Source organism: Rutilus rutilus (genome assembly GCF_951802725.1).
Source record: "Rutilus rutilus genome assembly, chromosome: 6".
NCBI lineage: Eukaryota > Metazoa > Chordata > Actinopteri > Cypriniformes > Leuciscidae > Rutilus > Rutilus rutilus.
In genome coordinates this window covers 46,105,087-46,117,740 of record NC_140214.1, presented here as the reverse complement: position 1 = coordinate 46,117,740, position 12,654 = coordinate 46,105,087, and the positions used below count along the sequence as shown (strand labels likewise).

General features: G+C 41.6%; 1 protein-coding gene across 1 annotated transcript; it reads right to left on the bottom strand.

The window, feature by feature from the left end:
- Positions 1–1,023: 1,023 nt before the first annotated feature.
- On the bottom strand, positions 1,024–11,986 carry LOC311292547 (uncharacterized protein). Its single transcript, XM_084412271.1, has 7 exons — positions 11,706–11,986; positions 11,304–11,477; positions 3,986–4,159; positions 3,584–3,757; positions 3,015–3,188; positions 2,615–2,776; positions 1,024–1,783 (listed from the first exon to the last, which is right to left on the bottom strand). The coding sequence occupies exons 1-7, from the start codon at positions 11,939–11,941 to the stop codon at positions 1,765–1,767; spliced, it is 1,113 nt and encodes a 370-aa protein (XP_084268397.1). The 5' UTR covers positions 11,942–11,986; the 3' UTR covers positions 1,024–1,764.
- Between the last annotated feature and the right edge of the window lie 668 nt (positions 11,987–12,654).

Here is a 12,654-nt window from a genome sequence, read left to right as displayed (position 1 = left end):
AAACTTTCAATTCTTGTACTCAAAGTCAACGAAAACCGAGCAGGACCTAAGCCATTTTACAGCTGATCGCCGTCAAAAAAGAAGGTCGCCGTCGTTCAGAAGGTATTTCTTAGCGATGGCTGATTGAATGTAGCCTATGTTTAGTCCAGATTAGTATTGACCGAGTTCAGAGGCTATAATATGTGGATCAACTTACTTTATTGTGTATTTTCAACAGTTTCAATGTGAAAAATAACTTTTATATTGATTCAATGGATTAACTGCATAAAAAAAAAAAGGATTTATCACATTTATACTATATTATTCAGAAGTAAACATTGTAGCTGACAGTGTGTTTATGTCAGAATGTTTATTTTTAAACCACAACCTTCTAAGTGCTTCTTTTACCGATATATTTAACATATATCTTTTGCATTTCTCATCCAAACAAAATCAAACTTGGCACTGCACTTACTCGTGCCCAGACAGCTGTCGAGTTTGAAATCCATCGGAGTAACGGTTCGACAGAAATATGCGAATAACAGACAGGATAAATAATTCCAATTAGTTGTTAGATTAGTCGACTAATCGATAAAATAATCGCCCGACTAATCGTTTAATTAATAATCGTTTACCCCAGCCCTAATATATATATATATATATATATATATATATATATACATACATACATACATACATACATATATATATATATATATATATATATATATATATATATATATATATATATATATATACACACACACACACACACACATACACACACACACACACACTACTGGTCAAAAGTTTTAGATCAGTAATGGCGTTTTTCCACTGCATGGTACGGCTCGCTTTAAATGGTACCACCTCTGGTGAGGTTCTATTACTTTCTAATCATCATAGCATCATGAAATAAAAATGTAAAAAACTGTTTTCAACATTAATAATAATAAATGTTTCTTGAGCATCAGATCATCATATTAGAGTGATTTGTGAAGGATCATGTGACACTGAAGACTGGAGTAATGATCACGATGATGATCACAGGAATAAATGACACTTTACTGTATATTCACATAGAAAACAGCTGTTTTACATTGTAATAATATTTCACAATATTACTGTTTTTGTTTGTATATTTAATGAAATAAATGCAGCCTTGGTGAGCAGAAGACACTTCTTTTAAAAACATTAAAAATCTTACCGTTCTAAAACTTTTGACCGGTGTGTGTGTGTGTGTGTGTGTGTGTGTGTATATATAACAATGCACTAAAGTGAAACTGATCAGAGTCAAATATATATATGTATTCCAAAACAGATTTTACAAAAATCTACAACTTCACATAGATCTACAAAATCTATGTACAACTTCACATAAAATATCAATGAAATATACAAATCATAATCAACAATATATTCCCAATTCCAAAACTTGGAAAAATATATATTTATAATAATTAATTATTATATTATTTATATTATAAATAATTATTATACTAAACCAACATTGATCATTCAATATCACGTTTCTAAAACACATGCTAACACACACGCTGCTTTATTTAACTGTGAAGTCTGAGTCTCTTCCACCTTTATGAAACACATTTACACATGTATTTCTCCTCATAGACAGTAGTGAGACTCTTCTGTGGATCAGACTGCACCTCCTACAGAGCAGTGATGAATGTTTGAATCACACATTTGTGTGTTATTAGCTCCCGACATGCTTGCTGATGAATGGGCACATCCCGCTTGTTCTGCATCGCCCTTCCCAGTCACTCCTCATCGATCTTCATCTACTCTGTAAAGTGGAACAGAAGAGAAAACAATCAGAGTTCAGTGGAATTATTATATTTCAATTACTGTTTTTTTTATAGTAAAAATAAGTTAAATTGAATTCCTGTAATCAGATAAATTACTGACTTTACATAATCTTGCATAGATATTTGTGTTTTTAAATATAATAGATGTAAAGCATGAATCATGTTCATATGTGTGTGTGTGTGTGTGTGTGTGTGTGTGTGTGTGTGTGTGTGTGTGTGTCGGTGCGACTCCTATTGAGTCTCTGTAAAGGAGAAACTAATGAGTGTACGGCGTATGGAATAAACCACAGGGAGCAAATACAAATGTTATTTTGAGTTCAAACACAAACCTTTAGTTAAAGCCGTTTGTCCTCTAGTTTAAACATGTTTGTAGGCTCTTAGTAAATAACTGAGAGTAAAGTAAGTGTAAAGTAGTGTGACGTGTTGCTTGTCACAGTAAAAACACACTAGAGACAGAGACATTTCTCATGTGAGCTGGACGCTGTGAGCTGAAGCTGGAACTGCACTGATTTTAGCAGGAGTGCAGCGTTTTCCTACAATCTGACCAAGTCTGTTTTCACACTGAAATGATTCACTTCTACTGACACAGTTCATAAAGCAGGTGTTGATGTATAAAGCTGTGACAGTGAGCTTTTCTTCTCTTTCCTCCTTTGTGTTAAACATTTCAATAACTTCACCTTTTGTTCTCACACAAACCCTTTGTTGCAATAAAGCTTAATGATAATTTCCTTTCACGAATGTTTGAAAGGTTTGTTCCCATATCAGAGGTAAATGAAGATCTCTTTAATATCTCAGTGATGTTTCCTCACCTCAGGACACAGTTTGAGTCTCGTAGCTCGTCTCTGAGTCGCTGCTTTGAGTCTCCTATCTTATTGAATCTCAGATCGAGCTCTTTTAGAAACTGCAGTGCTTTTGAGTTCGTCAAAGACTGAGTTAAAGAAGAAACATCTGTAATGCCACAGCACTGTAGACTAGAAAGACACAAACAGAGGAAGAGAGATTATCTTACAAACAAATCATGAGTGTGAAGAATTTTACACAAATATAATGTGAACTCAGACTCATTGTGAGATATTGAGTATAAAGTGTTTTAGTTTAAAAAAAAAACAGAAAGTGCACTGCTATAAACACTGAAACATAAGCCCTGCTGTCTTCAAATAAATAAACTTCAGTCACACTGTATTTGCTGTACAGTATAATGATACTAACTGTAGTTTCTCCAGCTTGAATTGTGGGTTCATCAGTAGATCACTGAGGTTTTTCACTCCTGAGTCTCCTAGTTTATTCACACTCAGGTCCAGCTCTCTCAGGTGTGACGGGTTTGATCTCAGAGCTGAAGTCAGGATGAGACTCTGTTTCTCTGTAATACTGCAATAACTCAGACTGAAGACAGAGAAATAACAATAGTTCACATCTATGATGATCATCTTATTGAAGAGCTACAGCAGCATTTAGTTTCCAATAGTCTGTTCTGAAACCCAGTCACACTAGTTCTGTGTGCTGGAAGACACTGTTTCTTCTCTTTCATTTTAACTATTTATTTGACATCTCTCTTCTTTATTCTCTGTTGAAAAGGCAGATTTCTGCATGTACACAATCAGTACATTGTATCAAATGCTGGAAATTAAACAATTACTAACTAGATAAAAACACAAAAATGTGAGCAATAGGGAAACCCAGAAGTGCACTGCTATAAACACTGAAACATAAGCCCTGCTGTCTTCAAATAAATAAACTTCAGTCACACTGTAATTGCTGTGCAGTATAATGATACTAACTCTAGTTTCTCCAGCTTGAATTGTGGGTTCATCAGTAGATCACTGAGGTTTTTCACTCCAGAGTCTCCTAGTTTATTCTCGCTCAGGTCCAGCTCTCTCAGGTGTGACGGGTTTGATCTCAGAGCTGAAGTCACATCAGAACAACCTTCATCTGTCATATCACAGCAGCTTAAACTACATTAGCAGAGAGAGAAGAAAATAAGACAGAAGAAAAGAAAACTCTTTATTCTGTAAAGTCACATCTTCTTCATAAGCAAATAAAACAGAGGAAGAGAGATCTTCATCTTTATTTCACCAGATCACAAAATACTAAGTTTGCACAAATACAATGTTAAAGTGTTTTAGTTTAAACTGTTGAAGTGATTTCAAGCATTTTGATTCTTGTATGTGAATGTGACTGACCTCAATCTCTCCAGTTTACAGTGTGAATCCTTCAGTACGGCACATAAGTGCTTCACTCCTGTGTTTCCTAGTTTATTCCCGCTCAGGTCCAGCTCTCTCAGGTGTGACGGGTTTGATCTCAGAGCTGAAGTCAGGATGAGACTCTGTTTCTCTGTAATTCTGCATCCACTCAGACTGAAGACAGAAAGAGAAAATGACTCAGATCTATGATGATCAACTAACGTGTTCATCTTCATCCAGCAGACTTTTGCTGACAAATAAACAGGGATATCAAGGTAAAGGTCACATGGAGAAAGACTACACATTGTTCATTTAAATATACTACCAACATTGTAACAATACAAAGGTTGAAAGCGTTGATGTATTTATGTTTACACATTCATGTCATATAATTTTAAAGGGTCATGAAACCCCGAAACACATTTTTTGATGATGTGACGTGTGACCTTTCCAACGTGATGATGTAATACGTGGCACATCTCAGAGATGGTACAAGACAAGCATTTGTGGTTAAAAAGTATATATATATATATATAAACCAAAATACAGCGAATAGCCTTCTTGGCGCGCCTACTTTTGAAAGTCAACATTTAGATTATGTGAACACAGTTAAATGCATTATAAAGGCCTGGGTCACTTTGGAATAAATCACAACGTGTTTCATGATAAAAACCGTGACTTTAGTTTACAGTCCGGTAAATACAGCAGGTTATAGTAAATTATTTCACAGACCCCCTGGCACTCGAGGACTGAAAGCCTCAGAAGAAAGCCCTGTTGAGGCTCTTCCCCGGTACGGGTCGTGTCGAGCCATTAGTCTGGGTGTTTGATGAGGAAAAGATGAAATGTAGAAGTTGCAATAAACGCGTTATGAATCTGCACAACTGCAGCAGCGGAGGACTTTTATTCTGCTGAGCGGATCTGAGGAAGAACTGATGACGGGACAGTTTGATCTTCGGCTGACAAATCAGAGGAAAGGAGCGTTTCATTCCCGCCCACGTGTAGAAATTGAATATTCAAGCTGTTCATAAATGTTTCTACCTGAGAACGAAAAACGTCTCAGGTTACGTATGTAACCCTGGTTCCCTGAGAGGGAACGAGACGCTGCGTCGAGACGCGGTGGGAACGCCCTGCGTGATTGCGTCGTGAAGCACGTGTATAATCAGTCCAATGGAAAGACGAGACGTCATAGGCGGGTGACGTCATCGACCAGGAAGCTATAAAGCACCCCTGAAAACAGACCGCGACAGCTTCTGAAAAGCCGAAGCAAGTCGATCACAGGCATGCAGGGAGTATGGCAAGGCGACGCAGCGTCTCGTTCCCTCTCAGGGAACCAGGGTTACATACGTAACCTGAGACGTTCCCTTTCAAGGGAACTCGAGCTGCGTCGAGACGCGGTGGGAACCCTATACCCACGACGCCATATGACAAATGCCTGTTCTGTATGAAGACCATGCGCACACTAGGAAACAAGCACCCTAGACCCTGGAGTGGAGCCTAGGTCCAAGTTATAAATCTAACAAATGTATGCGGTGAGGACCAGCCTGCCGCATTACAGATGTCATAGAGTGAAACTCCTGATAATAAAGCCTTAGAGGCCGCCATACTCCTGGTAGAATGGGCCGGGACAGCCAAAGGTGAAGGCTGTCCGGCCGCTTCATAAGCAAGTGAGATAGCCTCAACTACTCACTTGCTCATTATCTGTTTAGATGCAGGGCAACCCAACTAGGTAACCCGAAGCAGACAAATAATTGCTCTTATATATACGCCACAGGGAGCTCTGTGGACATAAGCATCCAAAGCCCGGACAGGGCATAACAGATTAAGTTTTTCCTGATCTGGGGTATTAAGGTGGAGGACAGAAGGCCTGCAGCACAAAAGACCCACAAATTTAATAGGGACCTAGGAATACAACCCGGCAAGGGGTGAGGAAAGACTACCACCATACCAGGTGCAAATCCAAGTACGTGCAGGCCTCAGCCTCATGTACCACGGAGAAGATGAAATAAGGACCTCTCCTCAGAGATAACCCAGCAAAGAAATATTCATTGCAGAAATCAAGTACTGTACCATAGGGCAGATAGCAAGATTCAGAAGGCGTTCTCCGCACCAGGCAGAGAACAGTTTCCATTTCAATGCATATTCAGTCTTCTCGTGGAGGGAGCTCTAGACTGGAGTATGGTCTCCACGACCTCAGTCGAGAGACCGGAATCTATGAGCTGGGCCCCCTCAGAGACCGAGCCCACAGTATCCATAACTCCAGATGAGTGTAACTCCCGGGAGCAAAGATATCGGGAAATGCGTACAGGTGAAGCCTCAACCACACCTAATACGTTGCATCCAGTTCAAGCAGAGCTGGACGCGTCAGGGAGAACCACATAGAGCAATGCGTTGTATAAAACGATGCGAAAGGTAGACTTGAGTCTTGACCGAAGTTCTCCCAAAGGAGCTCCACCACCTCGGGGTGAAGTCTCCATTCCCCGGGCCTCAGCCCCTGCCTCAACAGGATATCTGCTCTGATATACGAGACCATCAGTGCGTTGTCCAGAAGGACAAGCACATGGTGACCTCTCAGGTCTGGCAGGAAGTATTTGAGAGCTCGAAATACTGCCATCATTTCTAGCCGATTTATGTGCCAAGAACGTTGATGGTCCCAAAGACCTTTCGCCGAGCGGCCACTCATGACCGCCCCCCATCCCGTGAGGGAAGCATCCGTCGAAAGCATACGCGTCGATAAGAAGCCCCCAGCACTGGGCCCTGGGTGAGGAACCAAGGTTTCTTCCACATGACCAAGGCACGAAGGCATCGCCGCGTGACCTTGATCATGCGAAACGGATTTCCCCTCGGAGAAAACCCCTTGGTCCTGAGCCACCACTGCAGAGGTCTCATGTACAGAAGGCCAAAAGAGATACGTTGGACGCAGCTGCCATGAGTCCCAACAGTCTCTGAAACTGTTTCACAGTGAGTGACTGGCCTAGTTTTACCCCCTTTATGGCTGTGAGATAAAACACCCGGAAAAGTGGTCCTCTGAGCTGGGAGGAGCACACTCTTCTTGGCGTTGAGCCACAACCCCAACCTCTTTAAGTGAGACAGAACGACATCTCGATGCCGAACTGCCATCTGCTCGGACTGAGCTAAAATCAACCAATTGTCGAGATAATTCAATACGTGAATGCCCTGGAGTCTCAGAGGAGCCAGAGCTGCATCCACGCATTTTGTAAAGGTGCGGGGTGATAAACCTAGGCCGAAGGGAAGAACCTGATACTGGTATGCTTCGCCCCCGAAAGCAAACCTCAGGAACCTCCTGTGATGAGGATGGATAGATACATGGAAGTACACGTCCTTCAAGTCTATTGTGACAAACAAGTCCTCGGACTGAGACTGTGACACAATCATATATAGCGTAAGCATACTTTGAACTTGAGATTCTGAAGCCTGTTGTTTAATTGACGCAGGTCTAGAATAGGACGCAACCCCTCATCCTCTTTCGGAACAATGAAGTAATGGCTGTAAAACCCTGACTGTCTGATGGGAGGAGGAACCCCTTCTATAGCTCCTTTTGCAGAAGTGTCAGTACTTCCTGCTCCATAACCAGAGCCTGCTCGGGGTCCACCACTGTGGGGAGGACCTCTAGAAATCTGGGCGGACGAGAACCAAACTGAATTCTGAAGCCCTTTTCTATAGTGTGCAGGACCCACTGAGAAATATGTGGCAGTAGTTTCCACGCTGCCAGAAATTCTAATAGGGGAACCAGTCTCTTGAGACTGGCCTCTGGATTTGGTTGAACAGTCACTTTGGTGCCCTGAAGCGGCGAACCGGCAGGGAACAACCGAACTGACCGCTCTACGCCCCTCCTCGGAGGATCGTATGGGGACGCTGACACCTCGGTGCCCTGAACGGAGAACCGGCAGGGAACAACCGAACTGGCAGCGCTGCGACCCTCCTCAGAGAGTCGCACCCCAGAGGGTGCCGAGGAGAAACGATTTCTCAAAACCGTCCCTGCCCCGGAGGAACCTTCAGAAGCCTGATAGCCTCAGCGTCACGACTTCTTGTCTAAGTTTTATTAGAGATAACGACAGTCCTCAGATCTTGCCTACCTCTAACTAGCTTTGTTCCTACGACCCTCCTCGGAGGATCGTTGGAAAAAGCAGGCACCTCAGTGCCCTGAAACGGCGAACCGACAGGGAAACCGAACTGACTGCTCTACGACCCTCCTCGGAGGATCGTTTGGGGACGCTGACACCTCGGTATCCTGAAACGGCGAACCGGCAGGAAAACCGAACTGGCAACATTGCGACCCTCCTCAGAGAGTCGCACCCCAGAGGGCGCCGAGGAGAAACGATTTCTCAAAACCGTCCCTACCCCGGAGGGGACCACCCTCAGAAGCCTGCAGCCTCGGCGTCAGGGCTTCTTCTTCCAAGATATTTTAGAGATAAAACAGTCCTCAGATCTTGCATATCTCTAACTGGCTAGACTGCGGCCGCCACCCAAGTCACCTTCGATTGTGGATGAACCCGAATGGCGAATCTCTGTTTTGCCGCACTCTATGCTGCGAGGAGCTTAGTAGGCTGAGACTGCTCCCGCCCAGCAGTCTCAGGAACATTAGATCGGTGAGGAAGAAACCTCTGGAACGCCGCTGAAGAGTTATTTCTTCGTTTTTTTGAAAGCGGAGCGTCCAGAAGAACAGACATATTTTAATTTCTCTTTACATCAGAAAAAACTATACATATATATATATATATATATATATATATACATACATATAAATATATATCACTCCGTGGCCACCAGCAGGAAACAACCGAACTGACAGCGCTGCAACCCTCCTCAGAGAGTCGCCACCCAGAGGACGCCGAGAAGAAACGATTTCTCAAAACCGTCCCTCCCCGGTATAGTTTATCTGTTGCACGACGCAATTCTCGAATAGCGTCAGTGCTGTTACATCCTCGCATTCATCCATGTCCTTATATACTTTACCTACCAGTGCTACCTAATAATATTTATCTAATATTTATGATGGCTGGTGGGTACCATCGGGGTTATGATGACGACCCGGGAGAGAGATAGCTCGCAAGCGTCTCTTTAACCCGAGGCACTGTCATACCATGATACTTTATACCCATAACATTACTATAGTAGAAGTTTAGGGATAAACACAAATAGAAACCGGTTTATTCCACGATCTCGACACCTCAGTGTGGAGATAGGGAAAAAACGGCACTCCCCGACGAGGAGGCTGAGATATAGAGTTTTCCTTATATTTTCACTCTCATATATGTTTGGCTGGCCAGAAATATTTAACTTAGCAACAGCACAGGATAAAACCTCCTTTATAAGCTCCTCTTTATTCAACAGAGTTATGAGCTCACTTATTTATTTATTTATTATGAAAACTCAAAAACATCTGCCTTATTTTCTTTTATTATTATTATTTTTTAAAACACACTAACGATACCAATTCCTCGGAACTGGAAATCGCAGGATGAATGCCTCATCCCGGGGAGGAGAAACCGCAGAGCGTGCTTCTCCCCGAGATAAAACACTGGATCTAACAGGTGTTTGTAAGAACCATTTGCGATCCCCAAGATGCGCGTCGACGCCGTGCCTCGGCAGCAGCGGGACCCGCGCCTCGGGGCGCGCGCACCGAACCGTCCTCCTTGAAGAACTGCCGGCGGGAGCGGAGCGTCCTCACGGACAGCTTCTCGCAATGCTCACAGTCAGCCCCCTCGAGAACTGACTGTTGGCATGCTCCACTCCCAAACAAGCAACACAAAGCTTTTACTCTGGAGTGTGTGTTCCCACCCGTGATATAACGCGGGAAGGGAACAACACAATGCTTGCTTGCTCTCTTTTGCCATAATATATAAATATTGCAACTTGACAGACAACAATAAATATGACAAGGACAGAATACACAGATCGCTTGCTGAAGGCACAGAAGCTGTCGCGGTCTGTTTTCAGGGGTGCTTTATAGCTTCCTGGTCGATGACGTCACCCGCCTATGACGTCTCGTCTTTCCATTGGACTGATTATACACGTGCTTCACGACGCAATCACGCAGGGCGTTCCCACCGCGTCTCGACGCAGCTCGAGTTCCCTTGAAAGGGAATCAAGCTTTATACTTTTGAAAAAATTAAAACAAAAAAGGAACCGTTTTCTCGTTTTTCTACTTTCAATATTAAATAAAAAAACGAATGAACATTTCCTTTCATTTCATTTCCTATTTGGACTGGAATAACGAGAAATGAAAAAAGACGGATCGTTTATACGTTTTTTCGTTTAGTTTAATAAACAGAAAATGAGATTCCGGCCTGATTTCTAATTTTTCGTTTGTGGTTTACAAATCGGTTTATGGCTTTGATATTTCGTTCGCACATGTGAGAGATCGCAAGCCATAGGCTACAATATGCTGACATGGAGTTTGGTGTTTTATATATGTATAGCCTATTTAAGAGCACTGATTTGGGAAGTAGGTCCTTCCTGTGTGTCATTGTCCCATTGAAAAATGCAATGAAAATATTTTATATGATATGGATAAAGTAAAATGTTTTACTGTAGCCTATTATTGTATGGGCAACAAGGATTGGACTTAAAAACAATGATAAACATGACCATGATAACATGTACATAACATTTCCCACTCGCCTTTTAATGAGGTGTGTGTGTGTGTGTGTGTGTGACAACAGAAGCTGCTGTGTGCTCTTCCTAATTGAATGCAAGTATTATTTCTACAAACTGAGCTCATAACTCATAGGACTGATTAATAACAAGTGTCATTTTTTTAAACATACGTAATGTAATTCTTGTATGCAAAATGTATTTACATTTGTTATAATTTATATCTGATTTAATTTCTTAATTTCGCTCATGGAGATAGCGCGGACAATGTGCCGTGTTTTAGTGGAAGATTGCTGCCATCTACTGGAGATCAAACACATTTAAGATTAAAACACCATATATGATGATCATCTTATTGAAGAGCTACAGCAGCATTTAGTTTCCAATAGTCTGTTCTGAAACCCAGTCACACTAGTTCTGTGTGCTGGAAGACACTGTTTCTTCTCTTTCATTTTAACTATTTATTTGAGTCTCTCTTCTTTATTCTCGGTTGAAAAGGCAGATTTCTGCATGAACACAATCAGTACATTGTATCAAATGCTGGAAATTAAACAATTACTAACTAGATAAAAAACACATAAAAATGAAGAAACCCCCCCCCCAGAAAGTGCACTGCTATAAACACTGAAACATAAGCCCTGCTGTCTTCAAATAAACAAACTTAAGTCACACTGTAATTGCTGTACAGTATAATGATACTAACTCTAGTTTCTCCAGCTTGAATTGTGGGTTCATCAGTAGATCACTGAGGTTTTTCACTCCAGAGTCTCCTAGTTTATTCCCGCTCAGGTCCAGCTCTCTCAGGTGTGACGGGTTTGATCTCAGAGCTGAAGTCACATCAGAACAACCTTCATCTGTCATATCACAGCAGCTTAAACTACATTAGCAGAGAGAGAAGAAAATAAGACAGAAGAAAAGAAAACTCGTTATTCTGTAAAGTCACATCTTCTTCATAAGCAAATAAAACAGAGGAAGAGAGATCTTCATCTTTATTTCACCAGATCACAAAATACTAAGTTTGCACAAATACAATGTTAAAGTGTTTTAGTTTAAACTGTTGAAGTGATTTCAAGCATTTTGATTCTTGTATGTGAATGTGACTGACCTCAATCTCTCCAGTTTACAGTGTGAATCCTTCAGTACGGCACATAAGTGCTTCACTCCAGAGTCTCCTAGTGTATTCCAGCTCAGGTCCAGCTCTCTCAGGTGTGACGGGTTTGATCTCAGAGCTGAAGTCAGGATGAGACTCTGTTTCTCTGTAATACTGCATCTATTCAGACTGAAGACAGAAAGAGAAAATGACTCAGATCTATGATGATCAACTAACGTGTTCATCTTCATCCAGCAGACTTTTGCTGACAAATAAACAGGGATATCAAGGTAAAGGTCACATGGAGAAAGACTACACATTGTTCATTTAAATATACTACCAACATTGTAACAATACAAAGGTTGAAAGCGTTGATGTATTTATGTTTACACATTCATGTCATATAATTTTTAAAGGGTCATGAAACCCCGAAACACATTTTTTGATGATGTGACACGTGACCTTTACAACGTGATGATGTAATACGTGGCACATCTCAGAGATGGTACAAGACAAGCATTTGTGGTTAAAAACTATATATATATATATATATATATATATATATATATATATAAACCAAAATACAGCGAATAGCCTTCTTGGCGCGCCTACTTTTGAAAGTCAACATTTAGATTATGTGAACAAAGTTAAATGCATTATAAAGGCCTGGGTCACTTTGGAATAAATCACAACGTGTTTCATGATAAAAACCGTGACTTTAGTTTACAGTCCGGTAAATACAGCAGGTTATAGTAAATTATTTCACAGACCCCCTGGCACTCGAGGACTGAAAGCCTCAGAAGAAAGCCCTGTCGAGGCTCTTCCCCGGTACGGGTCGTGTCGAGCCATTAGTCTGGGTGTTTGATGAGGAAAAGATGAAATGTAGTAGTTGCAATAAACGCGTTATGAATCTGCACAACTGCAGCAGCGGAGGACTTTTATTCTGCTGAGCGGATCTGAGGAA